Here is a 17697-nt window from a genome sequence, read left to right on the forward strand (position 1 = left end):
GAAATTTCATACTTGAAAAATTTCCTATTGATAGTGGGTCTTGGCTATTGGAATGTGAACCCCATTGGCATGAGAGTTTCCTCCTCCTCCCTTCTTAAGATTACTTTAGGACAGAAACCTTTTGCTGAACAATGGAAAGGACTTTGACCTATGCTTAAGCATAGAACAGGAATTTCTTTGAGTCATGATTGATTTTAGAATTGATATAATGGAGATATTTGGAATCAATCTCCACCCTACTCAGTCCTAACAGGATTGAGGAAGGGCTGCAGCCTAGATCAAAATTTAATTATTCCAATCTCTACCCTACTCAGGTTAACAAGATTTAGGAAGGGCTGTAGCAAAGGATCAAAGATTTAATTATTTGAAAATATGACCTTCACCAGACAGGTGCAAAGCCAGAGACCTCTGGGCGGTCCTGGGTTAAGCTAGAGCCTCCATTGGCACAGGGAAATTGATGGACAGTGATTGGTAGATATGAGAACTGAGGGGAGGGAACTTGGATGGTTTCCTTAAAGAGAGAGGGGTCTGAAGACTCGGGGGGGGGGGGGGGGTTATTGAGGAGTTTGTCTGAGTGGTTGGAGTGTGCTCTAAGAAGCTTGCTCTGAAGGAAGCTGAAGGTGGGGGCCTCTGAGACTGTTTCTCCATTTTGGTCACGTGAGTAATAGGGACTGATCTCTTTTCTTTGCCCCAGCTATCTAAGGGCTTGGGCCTTTTGGCCCAGCCTAAACAGAAGGGGTATTTAAGCCCTATTCCCTTCTCTCCCTTTTCTCTCTCTCTATCTCTAATTCCTTTCTTCCTCCTGTTGTAATTAAACTCCATAAAAGATTGACTGCTGACATGAGTTTTCATTTAGGAATTACATAGCTGAATTTCTTGGCGACCTTAAATTAATATATATCAGTCTTTTTAAAGTGATTTCCTTGTCACATCACCAAATGTCTATCAGGCATTTCAGATATAAGCATAAGTCCTCTAAGTATCTCAAACTCAATGTGTCCAAAGTAGAATTCATTATTCTCATTATCATCCCCACTAAACCCATTCTCTATTACTGTTGTGGTCACCAACAGACTTCCAGTCATCCAGGTTCCCAAACTCAGGGTCATCCTCAACTCCTCACCTCATAGAGCTAACCGGTTGCCAAGTTTTGCTTTTCTGTTTCATCATCTTCTGTACATCTTTTGTAAATGTGCCCTTCTCTCCACTCACATGGCTACCACCCTAATTCAAGTCCTTATCATCTCTTCCATCACTCATTATGGTCTCTCCAATCCAATCTACCCTAAACACAGACAACATGATTTTCCTAGAGAACAGATCTGACCACATCACAGCCATCCACAGCCTCTAAGACGGAACACGAACTCCCTTGTCCATGGCACTTGTAACTTCTTATCTTGGCCCCATCACTCCTTTCTAGTCTTATTACTTCCCTCCACAAACTTTCTAGTCTAGCCATATTGGCTTTATTGTTCTTCACATGACCTCCACCTCCTTTTACACTAGCTGCCTCTCATGCCTTGCATTTACTCTTTCCCCTGCTCACCTTCTTGAACCCTTAGTGTCATACAGAACTCAATAGAAGGGTCACTTTCTGCATCAGATTTTTTCTGGTCTCCCCAGCTATTAGGCCTCCAACCCACCCAGGATTACCTTGGATTTGCTTTTTATATAGTTTTGTGTTCATGCTATTTCTCTTCCTTATCCTTCTTAATAAGTAAACTCCTTGAGGGCAGAGATTGTACTTTTTTCCTTTGTATTCCCAGCACCTAGCATATAGTAGGCACTTAAATTAGACCCCTCATCACTCTCCATCCTTTTTTTTTCTCCCAATGAGGGGATCTAAATGCGTAGGCAGAACTGCCTGGCAATCCAGAAGCCTCCAAAGGAGGCCCAGGTCAGAGGATTCTCCATCCATGCTTTTTATGCAAAACAATATTCAACAAGTCTTTTAGAAGGAAAAATCGATGACATTGGAAAGATGCTGACCTAAACTAAAGGACAGGTAGCTGGTCTCAGGAACAAATACCTGGGCATGGGCTGTCTGGCCAGAAACAGAACTTCTCATGAGCAGTACATAAGGCTTTCTTCAGCTCAGTGCATCTTTCATTATCTGAAATTAACATCAAGAGTAATGTATTTAAATGCATTACAAAGGTACAAGTAATCAATATTTTAATTTACTTATGGACTTTTAAGAATGCATCAAATGCTCAAGAGCCCTTAAGAGTATGTACATAAGTAAAATGCAAATAATTAAAAGGTAAAAAAAAATAAAGCATTTTTCATTCCCCAAAATATTTTAGATTAAACTGATACTGTATTAATAATGTAGACAAATGAGAACTGTTAGGTTATCAGTAGGTAAGAAGTGCCAAAGATATTCAGTGGCATGGAAAGAAAGCACCTTAATACCCCAGAAGAATAACCCTTGGAACTATAAGCAAGCAGATACCAGCTATTCCTAACTACTTTGAATATAACACTCCCAAAATTCACAGTGGGGTGGGACCATCAGGGATTAACAATTTTCAGATTAAAATATGGCAACTGTGAATAAGTACCCAAGTCAAGAACAACTATGGACATAAATGCAATTGGGTATAATTAATGCATCTATTCATGAACCAAGAGAAGTAAGTGATCATTTCAAACATCATAAACAATAAAGTTTATAAACAAAACTAAAAAAGTACCAACTCTCCATGTGAATAGATATGGAAGACTAATGCCATTTGTCCACTTCATACTTACACCTCTCAAAGTCAAACGCTGGCTGCAGGCTGGCACACAGGAAAGCCTGACAGCTAGAACACCTGAGCATGTCACACTCAACTGTGACCCAACCATATTTTGCACAGACCAGGGGAGACAAGTCATGGGGTTTGCCTGCCCATTTCAAGGAGTTTTCATGTTAAGGAAAACACTGTAAATATGTGACTTCATATTTCAATACTTTAAAGACCTATTATTTCATCATTTGTGTATATTCCCCAAAGTTTCCTATGATGTGGCTAAGAAAATTCACTTTCATCCTATCTTGTGATAAGCCTTTAGACAATATCTATACAGTTTGTCACTAAGACTATACTTGCAGCCTTTTCATTTTGGTAGAACCTTGCCACAATTTATGCCCCATTGTCATATTCTCCCAAGCTTCAAGGATGATATCCAAAGCATAAGACACTGGAGTAGGACTTCGATGGAGTACTACAGACAAAGTAATAAGGTGAAGAATTGAAAACGAAATCCAAGAGCCTAACTGCTGTGATAAGGACTTGTTATTTGACAAGATTGCTCTTTGATAAGAACTGAAAAAAAGCATTCTTAATGTAAAAAAAATTACATTAAAAAAAGCCTAAAGAATGGACCCAGGGTTTGGGGTAAAAATTCATACCCAAAGAAAGATAAAAAAAGATAATTTTGAATATAAAAGTTTTTACATGAAGAAAATTAATGTAATTAGAATAAGAGAGCCATTAATTGGGGAGAAATTCACATTCAAACATCTCTGATAAAAATCTAATATCCAAGATACATAGGAAATTGATAAAAATGTGTAAGACCGATATTCCCCGATAGTCAAAGGATATTAATAGTTTTCAAAAGAAGAGACTGCTCTCAATTACTAATAATAAGAGAAATGCAAATAAAACAAATCCAATGTTTTACCAAAAATCCAAAACTGGTAAAGATGACAAAAGATAGGAATAGTCAAGGTTAGGGGTGGAGCAATGAATGCTCAGTGGCATATATACCAAAGAAGTCAAAGACAGAAGTAAAGTTCTCAAATATTACAACATGCCTATAATAGTATTTTTCTGAAGATTGCAAAAACTATAAACAAAAGTGGTGCCCATCAATGGGGAACGATACTGTGTAAATAGAATTTCCCCTCCTCCACCCCAGCTCGTCTGACCTAGCTCTCATTTGTGCACCTATGCTGTGTGAATGGACATGTGCTGGATGGAGGATAAGAGGTGTGGTGTAGGAGGTGCAGGCCTCGCTACTTCACTGGATGGCGGCATGATAGGTGGACAGAGAGTCATGCAGGAGGATGAACACGTGGTCAGACTTAAGAGTAGAAAAGAATAGGCTTTAAACCTCTACCTATTCATTTTCTTTATTCAAGGGATTATTAATAAACTCTGGAAAATTAGAACCTGGTGTTTCTAATTTAAATCTAACAATACTGTGCTTTAAAATTAATGCAAAATACTTAAGAGAATCAAAGAAAATCAACTAAAAAACTAGTTGAAATAATAAACTTTGGCAAAGTTGCAGGATACAAAATAAACTCGTGTAAATTGTCAGCATTTCTATATATTTCCAACAAAATTCAGCCCAAGAATTATTAAGAGAAACTCCATTTAAAATCACCCTAAACAATATAATATACTTGAGAATCTATTTGCCAAGACAAATGCAAGAATTATAAGAACACAATTACAAAAATAAAAATAAAATAAAAAACAAAAAAGAACAAAATTATAAAACACTTCGCACAAATAAAATTAGATCTTAAATAATTGGAAAAACATTAATTGCTCATGGGTAGGCCAAGCTGATCTAATAAAAATGGCAAACAATCCTACCTAAATTAATTTATTTATTCAGGGCCATACCAATCAAACTACCATAAAACTACTTTATAAAACTAGAAAAAAAAATAACAAAATTCATCTGGAAGAACAAAAGATTAAGAATATCAAGGGAACTAATAAAAAAAAAGGTATGATGGATGGTAGCTTACCAATACAGATCTTAAACTGTACTATAAAGTATTAATCATCAAAACAATATGATACTGGCTAAGAGATAGAAGGTAAATCAATGGAATAGATCAGGATTAAGTGACCTCAGCAATCTTGTATTTGATAAACCCAAAGATTCCAGCTTTTGGGACACGAATTCACTATTTGACAAAAACTGCTGGAAAAATTGGAAAACAGTATGGCAAAAATTAGATTTAGATCAATATCTCACACTCTATACCAAGATATGGTCAAAATGGGTACATGATTTAAACATAAAGCATGATATTATAAGTTAAATTGGGGGAATATAGAATAATTTACATGTTAGATCTATGGAGAAGGGAAGAATTTATGGCCAAACAAGAGATAGAGGACATTGTAAGATATAAAATGAATAATTCTGATTTTATTAAATTAAAAGGGTTTTGGGGGCAGCTGGGTAGCTCAGTGGATTGAAAGCCAGTCCTATAGACGGGAGGTCCTAGGTTCAAATCTGGCCTCAGACACTTCCCAGCTGTGTGACCCATGGTTAAGTCACTTGACCCCCATTGCCTAGCCCTTACCACTCTTCTGCCTTGGAGCCAATACATAGTATTGGCTCCAAGGCAGAAGGTAAGGGTTTTTAAAAATAAAATAAAATAAAAAAATAAAATAAAAGGGTTTTGTACAAACAAAACCAATGCAACCATGATTAGAAGGGAAAGAACTAGGGAAAATATTTAATAACAAATTTCTCTGATAAAGGTCTTATTTCTCAAATATATATTTTAAAAAGTCAAATGTATAAGAATCCAAGTCATTCCCCAGTTAATAAATGATCAAAGGATATGAATAGGCAGTTTTCAGATGAAAAAAAAAATCAAAGCTATCAATAATCATATGAAAAAATGTTCTAAATCCTTCTTGATAAGATTAAGAGAAATGCAAATTAAAACAACTCTGAGGTACTATCTCACACCTATCAGAATGGTCATTATGACAGTAAAGGAAAATGATAAATGCTGGGAGGGGATGTGGCAAAATTGGGACCCTAATGCACAAAAGGAGTTGTGAATGGATCCAACCACTTTGGAGGGCAATTTGGAATTATGCTCAAAAGGGCTATAAAAGAAGGCATACCTTTTTATACAGTAATACCCCTAACTAGATCTGTATCCCAAAGATATTTTTAAAAAAATGGGAAAGGGCCTGTTTGGACAAAAATATTTATAGCTGCTCTTTTTTGTGGTAGCAAAGAATTGAAAACCAAAGGGATGTCCCTCAATTGAGGAATGACTGAACAAATTGTGGCATATGATGGTGATGGAATATTATTATGCTCTAAGGAATGATGAACAGGATGATTTCAGAAAGAGCTGTTAAGACCTCCATGAACTGATGCAGAGAGAAACAAGCAGAACCAAGAAAATACTGTACACTATAACTGAAATATTGTAGAATGATCAAATGCAATAGACTTTGCTATTAACAATACAAATGATACAAAACAATTCTGAGGGACTTATGAAAAAGAATGCTATCCACATCTAGAGAAAGAACTGTTGGAGTATAAGTGCAGATGAAAACATATGATATATCACTTGTTTATTTGGGTATATGTTTGGGGGTTTTGGTTTTATAAGATTATTCATTTGCAAAAATGAATAATATGGAAATATTTTGCATGGTAATACATGTATAACCTATTAATTGTTTGCCAGCTCCAGAAGGGGGAAGGGGAGAAGATAGGGAGACAATATGGATCAAATAACTTCAGAAAACTCATATAGAAATTTGTTATTAAAATTAAAAATCCAAATTAAAAAATTATGATAAATCTAAGAGGACAGCTATGATAAATCTAAGAGGACAGTTAGTCCAATGAAGAAAAATGGAGATAACTTTTGTAAGTGAATAAAATGTCCTTCTTGCTAAAAAAAAAAATGTAATTCATGCTGAATCAACTACCTATTATTTTGTTACTTTTCTCAATTAAAATATACATCTAAAGATGAACTGTTCACATAAAAAAACAACTAATGTGGAATGAAGTAAAAGACCACAGTTTTGTAAAGGTACACATATTGCTAAGAGATTAGAACTTGGACCAATGTAATGATCAATCTTAACTCCAAATGACTGATGAAAAATGCCTTCCTCTTTTCTGGAGAAAGGTGATAAATTATAAGTACAGAATGAAATCTGTTCTGGGACTCTTCTAATACATACTATAATAGCATGGATACATACTTGGGAGGAAATCATCCCACTATTCAAGACACTGGTTAACTCCTAATAGAATAAGTAGTTTTTATATGTTTTTAAGAGGAATATGAGCAGGGCAAAAAGCTTCTAAGACCAGGAATACTAAAAGGCTTGAAAACTGGATTCAAACATAAAGATTGAAGAAACTGGAATTATTCAGTCAGAAGAAGAAAAAACCTTTGGAGACTTAAAATTGATTTAAATGGACATAAAGATTTCACCCTCCCCAGATGGTGGTGTACTTTTCATATCTATTGAGGAAAAAAAAAAGCAAATGAATTTAAACTTTGATATAAGGAAGATGAGTGTTAAAATAGGTAAATGCTGTTGAAGTGCCAGAAGAAGATTCTGGAAAAGTCTGTTTCAGGCCTGTGTGAAGGAAAACTGATCCCTCAAATACAAAATTTTTTAAAAAAACATTTGGCAATTTCCAAATACTTCATTAAAAAATAAAAAAGATAAAAAAGTCAGGGTGGGATAGGTATATGGTGCTTTGAAGAATTACAATATCAAAGTTCATACTGAATAACCTGAAAAGGATATAGTAAATGTTTCTACTCTGCTAAAGAAGGCTTCTTTGCTTGTAGATTCAAAAGGAGGTTGTTCTGCTTGGGGTGATCCATTAATTGGCTGGGACAAGGCAGACGTATCCTTCCTAAAAGAAAAAAAGTGGAATATCTGTAAAAATATTCCTGATAAATACTTAACAAACTATTTTAAAATATAATAAAATAGATAACAAACCACTTTAAAATTAAGCTAATTCATAGCCTGCAGGAATGTTTATATACAGATTAGTGGTTCCTGTTTCTATTTGAGTTTGAAACTGTACTGCTCTAAACCTGTGTCTGAATTGCTTTTATGCTTTCTTCAGACCCTAAAACTATCATCTGACCTACAGATATAACCTAACGCTCTGCCAACCCCACTCCCTCAACCCAACACCTTAAGATTTTCAAAACTTTTCATATATCTTCCAATTGAATTTAATTTTCATTAAAATATAAGCTCTTTGACAGCAAGGCTGCCTAACTTTCTTCTGTTTATAACCTCAGAGCTGACCACAGTGCTTGTTATATGATGATAATGGAATATTATTGTGCTATAAGGAATGATGAACAGGATGATTTCTGAAAGATCTGAAAAGACCTCCATGAACTGATGCAGACTGAAATAAGCAGAACCAGGAGACCATGATACATAGTAACTGAAACACTGTGGGACAATCAAATGTGATAGGCTTAGCTACTCTCAGCAAAAAAATGATCCAGGACAACTGTGAGGAACTTAGGACAAAGAATGTTATCCACCTCCAGAGAAAGAACTGTCAGAATGCAGCTGAAAGCAAATGGTTTTTCAATTGTTTATTTGGGTTTACATTTTGGCATTTGGGTTTTATAAGATTACTCATCTATAAAAAAGAACAATAGGGAAGTAAATTTTGCGTGATAAAACATGCTTAACCCAGATTAAACTGTGTGCCAACACCAGAAGAGGGAAGGAAAGGGAGGAAGATAAATTCAATCATACGACTTGGGAAAACTTGAGTGGAAATTTATTACACATAATTGGTAAAAAAATTAAAAATAAAAAAGAAATCCCATCTCTTCCATGTAGCCTTCCATGACTATCATAAACATACATTATCTCTCCCTCTCCTTCCTTAAAGATGAGTGAGGGAAGGAGAGGGATTTGTTCCTGGACTGTACTCAGGATAGTATGGAGTGAGAGAAGCAGCAGATGTCCATTCCTTGGTCCTGTCAAAAACTAAATTCATTGACTTCTTCCCTCAAACTCCCTCTTCTCTTCCTTACTTATTACTGTAGGGCATCACCATCCTCCCAGTCCCCCAAGTTAACAACCTATGTGTCATCCTCAACTCATTCCCTCTTACCCTCAATATCCAATCTGTTGCCAAGGCCTTTCAATTTAGTCTTTTTAACATCTCTCACATATTCTTTCCTTTCTGTCTTCAGAAACTGCTACCACACTGGTTCAGGCTCATCTTTAGAATATTATGGAAGCCTGCTGGTTGGTCTCCTTTCTAAAAGTCTCTCCTTGCTCCATTTCAACCTCTACTCAGCTGTAAAAGTAATCTCCTAAAGTGCAGGTTTGACCATGTCATCCCCATAATTCAGCAAATTCCAGTAACTCCCTACTACCTCTTAGTTCAAATATAAAATTCTTTTTTTTGGAATTCAAAGCTCTTGATAACCTGACCCCCATCTCTACTTTATGATACTTTTTACCCCACCCCACATACTTTCCAGTCATTTCCCCCCCATATCTATCTTCTAACTGCCCTAATTTCTATAAAGTTCCCACTAAAATCCCATCTTCAACAAGAAGCCTTTTCTGATCCTCTTTAATTCTAATGTCTTCCCTCCGTTAATAATAGGGATCCCTTCCACATCATGGAGGTTAGGGATAAAGCAGCCTCTATCTGGAAAATCTGCAGAAAAAAAATTTTTTGTACCTCCCTTAATACCAGAGACATCTGAATTTGTTCTTTTTCTTTTATGGGATGTTTATTCATTTATATATTATTTATAAGTTACTAAACTTTTTAAGATAGCTTTACATTTCTAGCCTTGTGTGTCATCTGCTAGCTTTCATGTTCTTTTCACAAATTTTTTACTTATTTTAACTTTTAAAAAAGAAATTGTGCATATTTATGGAAATAAAATGTTGATATTATGCAATTCTATATGTATATTTCATACATTTCTGAGTTTCTAAACTTTTTGTGTGTCCCCTGCTGCCCTTTACCCGTTGTCTGTGGCTTCCACAAAACTTCCCCAAAATTCCCATTTAATTTATGTCAACCTGCAACATATCAAAACTGTATTGGGGAAAGGTGCAATGTAGAACGGATACTTGTATTTTCCATTCATCCTGTATATAATTTGTTTTGTCTCCCCCATAAGACTAGCACTTATAACAGTCCCTGACATACAGTGGGTGCTTAATGTTTATGGACTTCCTGCTCCCTTAAACCCATCCTTGTAGGTTCTAGATTCTGATGTCTGTCCCATTCTTCCCTAGTTTTCTGCTGTGCTCTTTGAAAACACTGTTTTAATATGTTAACAAACTGCTCATTGTATTAGGCCTGTGCATTCACTTAGAAAGGTATGTGCTGTGTACTCGAATAGACAAATATATGTTTTCTCTCCAAAAGAATGCAGCTCCTTGAGAGTAGGGATTGTTTACATTTTTATCAGTTTAGCTCTAGAATCTAACATATAATGCCTGGCACAGAGCAGGTGTTTGATCAATGTTCGTTAAATTTGAAATTAGAAGTTCATCAGAACACACAATCCTCTTTTATATTCTTTGAATGTTTTATTTTCATAAAGACATTTTTAAAGTGCATAATAAAAATTTTAAAAGAAATGAACACTTATTGAATCTAACAGCTTTGAGCCATCCAGGAATTTGACAAATATGACTTATAGGTTTTATTCAGATATTAGTAAAATGTTAAACAGCAGATGACACAGTACAAGGGGCCTCCTTCCAAGATAACTCTGAACATTAATGACTACTTTTTAGACTGAGCCAGTTTAGTTCCAAATCTGCCTTCCTGTATTATTGTCTAAATTTCTCCATCTTTCCCACAAGAATAGCATAAGAGATTTTGTCCCTGGGGAAAGGGAGAAAGTACATATTTGATATAAACAGTTCTTCCATCAAATATTTTGCTAAATTTACGTAACCTATATCTACAACTTTCTCCTAACCTACCAGTTTATTGACATTGCCACCTCACCCCCAAGAAAGAAATGAGCTTAATCTGATTACGATCATTGCTCCTTTATTCACTAACCTTTCTTAGAAAATGGGCAATGCTAGGCAAATTGGGAGGATATTTTTTCCTCCTAGTAACTTGTGAACTTTCTTACCTAGTGACTTACTAAGTGTTAAGTAGAGGTACTTTTAGTTCTTGATTAACTCAAAATAGACAAAAAGGAATTTAAAAATCCTTTCACAATAATCAAGCTGGTAGGTGTTCTTTTACTATATCCTTTATTTTGGATTTCAAATCTTTATTAGTCATTTCTTACATCCTTTCTAGTCCAAAGATAATTTTCCTTGGCAGAGAAACGAGAAGCAAAATAAAACCAGAGTGGATCTGCATTCCCTTAGCATGGTAAAGTGGAAAGACTAATAAACCTTGTGTTAGGACACCACTATTTAAATCCTGCTTAGATATTTACTAATTCACTAGCTGTGTGATCTTGGGAAAATTACTCAATATTTCTAATTCCTGTTTCCTTACATATAAAATAGGAGGTGGAGGATGGAATATTTGTAGTTAACTACCTTGTTAATTTGTAAGGATCAAATGAAACATTTGTAAAGCACTCATGTAACTTTCAGGCACTAAATAAATGTCAGCTCTTTTTATTGTCCTATCCACCCCCCAAGCAGTAGTCTTTTCCCATTTTGGTTCTTCTTTCCTTCGACATAGTTTTTTTAAAAAAAATTTTTTTAAAACCTTACCTTCTGTCTTGGAGTCAATACTGTGTATTGGCTCCAAGGCAGAAGAGTGGTAAGGGCTAGACAATGGGGGTCAAGTGACTTGCCCAGGGTCACACAGCTGGGAAGTGTCTGAGGCCAGCTTTGAACCTAGGACCTCCCGTCTCTAGGCCTGGCTCTCAATCCACTGAGCTACCCAGCTGCCCCCCTTCAACATAGTTTTAAACCTCATTTTATTGTATTTCGTATACCGAACAAAATCCAGCCAGGTGGCAAAGTGGATAGAGTGGCAGGCCCGGAGTCTTCCTGAGTTCAAACACTAGATGTGTAATCCTGGAAAAGTCACTAACTTTGCAGGGTTCAGTTTCTTGATGTGTAAAATGATCTGGAGAAGGAAATGGCAAACCACTCCAGTAGCTCTGTCAAGAAGATGGACAAGATAGTGTACAAAATAATTTGACCCCTACCCCATTTGGGTTAACTCCTGTCTTACTGCTAAGTCAATGATTCTATCTGTAGCATCCCAAGCATATTCACATCTATGAAATATAGATGACTGTATTATTACTGTGTCTCCAAGCATGAGGCTTTACCGATAAGGTTTGTGAAGGTAACCTTGACCTGATCACGAGACCTATTGTCCAACACAAGTCCATTAACATGTTCGGAGACTTGCCCGGGATAGTGCGGTTACGTCCTACACGCCCAAAAGGTGTTCCCTCCACTGTACCACCCAACCATGATTGTCTACGTGATTAGAGGCATCCCTCTGCCTCCTCATCAATAAAAGCAAGGCAACCCCTGGAATTTTCTCTTTTTAGGAAGGTTCTTTCCTTAGATAGGATTAACGTTTCTCTCTCTCTTTCTCCTCCAAGTCCTTTCCTTCCCCGAGGCTGTGACCATCTCGGCCTGCATTCTCTGTCTTAATCTCCTCAACCACCTTGTATTCCATTATCCTCATTTTCCGCCTTAAGGAAAATCATAGGGGTTGCCTGCCCTATCCAACCACTGATTTGTCGGTGTCTTTCATTTCCACCCTGGTTCTCGGTCCTATTACAAAGGTGAGCCCCTTCCTTTGTGGGACCCTGCTGGTCAGGGTAGTTCATTAGGAGCGAACCTATGCTAATTCCTAATCAGTATTAATCATTTTAATGTGATTCCATAGGGGAAGCGATTATTTCTTTTGTATTAAGATATACTAAATAGTTAAGGATAACCAATATATGGTATAATTAGGAGTTATTAGATTAGGTTAAATAGATTTGTTTTTATGTTATTTAAATTTGTCAGAACATTCTATTTGTTTGATCACAAAAATGTCTTTAGGGGACTGATGTCAGCATAGACAGATCTAGGCCTCCACCCTGGGCCATCTGAGTACTATATGACATTTCTAGATGTTCTAATGGGATGAGAAGTCCCTAGAGAAGGTCCCTAATTATTTTAGGAGTCTGAGTAAGATTCTGTACTGTACTTAACATTGGAGAAACAATTGTAGGATCATTACCCAAAACTTGGGTGGAGATCTACCAGCCTGTTACTGTCTAAACCCCAATGTGATCATGGGACTACTAAAGAGATTTTGATTTGGTGCTGTACTATCTGGACTGTCTGAGACTTGAGGAATGTAACACTTTAATTCTGGAACATGGAGGCATCAGGAAAATCCTATTTATTTAAGGGATCTAGGAATCTTTAATAAAGAGCTTTTGGATCAGAGCTCTGCCTCAGTTGTTTTACTGCAGATTGAGCTGATTTTTTTTCTACAACACTGAAAAATGACTGAACAATCAGATGCAATGCATTCTGAATTTTCAGCATTCCTAATAATAATACAATGGGATCATGTCACAATCTTGTATCACCCCTCTGTTATATAACCCTAACTTCCATCTTATGTACATCTCTTAAAAATCTAAGTCAGTAGATGAGTTCTTTGTGTATTCATATTGTTCTCTTTAGACAAATCCCTTTTTTTTCCTTCAGTGGAATGATTTCATTGTGTTTTTAGAATTGTATTTCTTAAGAGCTTCCTATTTTTTCTGGGTTGGACTAAAAAAAATCCTACCTTATCTTTCCTCTGAACTCTGTAATGCTTGCAGATCTAGGTGCATGTCAGACAATGCATGCCTTTCCTCCCTCTATTGAAAATTCTGAGATGGAATGGTCACTACCCCACCAAGGTTCCTACCATTTCTATTCAAGCAACCATTTCCTCCTTTCTGGTAAAAAAAAGAATACTGAAAATCAGTGCCCTTTATTGCTTCCTCCAACTTAGGAAAGTTTATCATTAAGGCAAGCTAAGAAATTATTAGCTGTTCTTCTTTTGGCTCCATCAGATCACTTGGCCTCTATATGACCTAGTTTCTTTTTCTAAAAAAATGAAGAGGTAAGAATAAATGACCTACAACTTCTAGTCTTAAATCTATGATTCTATATATGGATAATTGAAGTCCCCTATCATTATATCATGATATTAAGCTGTGTGTCAGGCTGGTAATCTATTTTCTCATTTCTTTCTTCTGCTCAGGTCATCTAAGGTTTCTTCAAGCTCTAAATCTGAGATATTGCGTTTTTTCCTTTTGCATTTCCCTCCACTATGCTTTCTTTCTCTGATTCTTGAGTTTCCTAATATGAATATATCTACCCCTCCAAAACCTAGCCTATTCCTTTTAAATGGAGAATCCTTCCAGAACCTTTCCAGATCCACACTCAATCTAGTGGTTCCTCCTATCATGTCTCAGTGATACTTATATGGTCAAATTGCCTCTTTGTATTAGGTTCTCTAGTTTACCTTATTACTTCCCACCCATTTTTGGAAAGGGCCTAGATTTTTATTTCATCAGTGGAAGCAACTTCTTGACAGTGTGGAAGACTGATAACTTGTCTGTCACTTATCATCTTAGGGAGCTGCCTGGAGGTAGTGAGAGGTTAAGTGACTTGCCCTGGTCACATACCTAGAATAGAGGAAATATAGGAACCCAGATATTCCCATTTCTATGCTCTTCTTTTCCATGATGCTACTCTTGTTCTTTTGCTTTTCCTATACTTTTGTGCATTCTGTGTATCTGAGGTCAAAGGTTTTATTGCTGGGTCCTTTCTTGGACTTTTGAATCCTGGGAACTTATAGGTTTTTCTACTGATATTCTTCCTAAACTACAGTTCCCTGTATGGTAACTACCTTGGTAAAGATATACTGACAATGTCTTCTCCCTCTACTTTCCTTTTCTGTTTAAAGCCCTTATTAGACTTGCAAAACTCTAGGGAAAAAATATTTTTACTAGTCCTTAAAAGCTACATGCCATCCTTAGCCAAGAGCCTACCCTTATTGTATTTTAAACAACTCCAGAAATCCTGGATTTACTCTCATTATTACCCTCTTATTAAACATTTTATATGGTTTTTCTTACAATGCCTCATGCACAGTGGCTACTTAATAAAATTTGTTTAATAAGTAAATCTTCTGTTGCAGCCATCAGTTGAGTGGTCTATAGTTCAGATATGAAATATAAAAATAAGTTTTTAAATAACAGGATGACAAAATCCTATAGCAATCCAGATTGGTCCAGGACCTGGCTCATAATGGCAGATTTTATATCTGATCTCCCAAGTCATTTACTCCCAAATCTTTACAGAAACTGATAACAATAAAAGAGCCTTAAGAGATTCCATGAAACATAGGAGAAAACACCAAAACAAGTCCTTAATGTCTAAGAGGATATGGAAGGACATGGTTATTTCAATGTGACTCTTCTGAAAAGTAAATAAGGTGGTTTGTGTTCCTATATTGATGATTAGAATTTGAGGAGTGTCTGCTAACATTAAAATAAAAACTTGGTGGAGTAAAGTGAACAGCAGTGGGGCCAAGAGGACTCATACATCCCCATTCTTTCCAACAGCCTCTGCCTAAAAACAACAATTATATAGTGCTTTCTAGTTTACACAACACTTTCCTCATGACAACACTCTGGGCGTTTAAGGTCAGAGCATGACTACCTCCATTTTACAGATGAGGAAACAAGAGACATTGTGTATTTTGTGGAACGAACATTCAAAAAGATCTGGTTTTAAATCCTGATTCTACTACTTAACTTGAGTGAACTTGGGCAAACACTTAAAACTCTCTGGGCCTCAATTACCTTATCTGTAAAATGAGGGGGTTGTATTACAAGGGTTCTAAAGTTCCTTCCAGTGTTGATACCTTTCATTCTTCCTGGAATGCTTTGATCTCTTTGCCTCCTTAATTCTCTATCTTGTATCATATAAATCTGTGTGCCTGTTGTATTCTCCACAGTCCAATATCAAACTCCTTGAGAGCTGGAACTTTTGTATTTTTCTACAGGTTCTAGTACAGTGTCTTACATAAAAGAGGGTCCTAGCCCTTGCCACTCTTCTGTTTTACAATCTATACAAAACCCTTACCTTCTACTTTAGAACTGACAAAAGGTAAGAGTCTAAAAATAATAAATGAAAAACATATACAGCACTGAATTTAAATTGAACTCCCTGTAAAAGGAAAGCTTAGGGAGCTCGAACTGTAGAAAAACTAGGCCTCCACCAGGGCCTCTTTTTTTAAAAAATCAGGCGTTCTAAAACCTTTTTCTGTGGCAGTCTGATGAAGCCCTTTTCTTCGATTCCTATTTCATCTACGCACCAGACTTGTGAAGATCAAATGAGAGAATATTATTATTATGCTTAGCACATAGTAGGCACATAAATGCTCAGTTCCTACCCCCAACCTAATTCTCTGTTCCTAGCTTGAGAGGCCTCAGCTTCAAATCCTACTCCTACTAGTCAGCTCCAAATCCTACTCCTACTAGTGTTGTTTTTTTTTTTTTAATGAACTATGCTTACCCTGGACAAGTCACTTAGCCTGCTAGGGCCTCAGTTTCCTCATATACAAAGGGAGGAGGTTGGACTAGATGGCTTCTGAGGTTCCTTTCCAGCCCTAGGTCTATGAATTTATGAAATACATCCAAATCTTTTAGGAAGAGCTCCCTTCCTTTCTAAATGGCCGACAACGTTACGTTTCAATTAGGCACTGGTGACAATAATGGCACAATTTTTAGTTCCTTTCCCAAGTCGCTGGCCTCCCGACATCTTGCTCCCCGCTGCCCCCGGCCTAGGTGGCAGACGCCCGCTTTCATCCAGGTCCAGGCCGCGGCCCAGTGTTTTCTCTGGGTCTCACGGGTTTCCGCCGCTGGGGACCTCGGCACGTTCCGTTAATGTTAACGGCTCCAAGGGTGCGGCTCGGGGCGGATCCAGTCTCAGTTACTCTAGCCCTTTCCTAGACAGAAATTACGCGACAACACCCCCTGCCCCTTGCCCCGACGTCCGGTGGAGGAAGATGAAGAAGAAAAAGAGCAAGGCCTCCCGCTTCTGCCATTCATCCCTCCCCCAGTCCTGGGCTGGACCCCCGGAGCCTGATGCCTTCCCGAAGTCTATGACGAACTCACGCGTCCGACCCTCCCTCCTCGGGGGCGATTCCTTCATCTATCAACTGCCGGATTTTCTGGGGGGTCACCTCTGAGGAGCGGACCCCAGAACTCCGAGTTTTTTCCTCTCCAGCAGCAACCACGGGAGCAGGACTGGGTGACTCCATCTTGGTCCCTTCTCAAAGTATTACCCCCTAGGTCCTAAAACCTCAAGCACTTCCGTTCCGGGAGGATAAACTGCCACAGGAACTGTTAGAGACCAAAGATGCTAGGACTGGGAAGTAGAAAGGCAGGGGGCGTCTCCTTTTTTTGCGGCATCCTGCTTGGCTAACCCTCCAGCTGATAAATCTTTATTAACAGTCTCAAGCCTCGAAGAGCTTCCCGAAGGCTCTTCATAAAGGATTTGGACGTATTTCGTATTTCTTATAGACTTGGAGCTGGAAAGAGATCTCCGAAGCCACATAGTCCAACCTCCTTCCCCCCCAGTTTTTGACAAAAAAAAAAATTGAGTTCCATATTCTCTTCCTCCCTCCTTCCCTTCCTCCCTTCTGCTCCCCAAGACGGATAGCAATCTCATATAGATTTAAATGTGCAACGTAAAGGAAGAAGGGGGGAAGGAAGGAGGAGAAGGAAAAAAAAAAGAATATTTTGTTCTGTATTTAGATTCCATTAGTTCTTTCTATGGCAATGAAGGGCATTTTTCCTCATGAGCCTCTGGGACTGTCTTGGATCACTATACTGCCTAGAATACCTGGGAAATTAACAGTTATTTATCAAAA

General features: G+C 37.4%; 1 protein-coding gene across 1 annotated transcript in view; it reads right to left on the reverse strand.

Moving 5' to 3' along the window:
• ZC3HC1 (zinc finger C3HC-type containing 1) overlaps positions 1-17243 on the reverse strand; it is a 28019-nt gene extending 10776 nt beyond the window's left edge. The window contains exons 1-4 of the mRNA XM_007504305.3: positions 16940-17243; positions 7548-7659; positions 2758-2908; positions 2033-2116 (exon numbers count right to left, since the gene is read on the reverse strand). Coding sequence (XP_007504367.1) covers positions 2033-2116; positions 2758-2908; positions 7548-7659; positions 16940-17085 — 493 coding nt within the window. The 5' untranslated portion in view covers positions 17086-17243. The remainder of the gene's footprint in view (positions 1-2032; positions 2117-2757; positions 2909-7547; positions 7660-16939) is intronic.
• Between the last annotated feature and the right edge of the window lie 454 nt (positions 17244-17697).

The sequence above is a fragment of the Monodelphis domestica genome, chromosome 5 (assembly GCF_027887165.1).
Source record: "Monodelphis domestica isolate mMonDom1 chromosome 5, mMonDom1.pri, whole genome shotgun sequence".
Classification (NCBI taxonomy): domain Eukaryota; kingdom Metazoa; phylum Chordata; class Mammalia; order Didelphimorphia; family Didelphidae; genus Monodelphis; species Monodelphis domestica.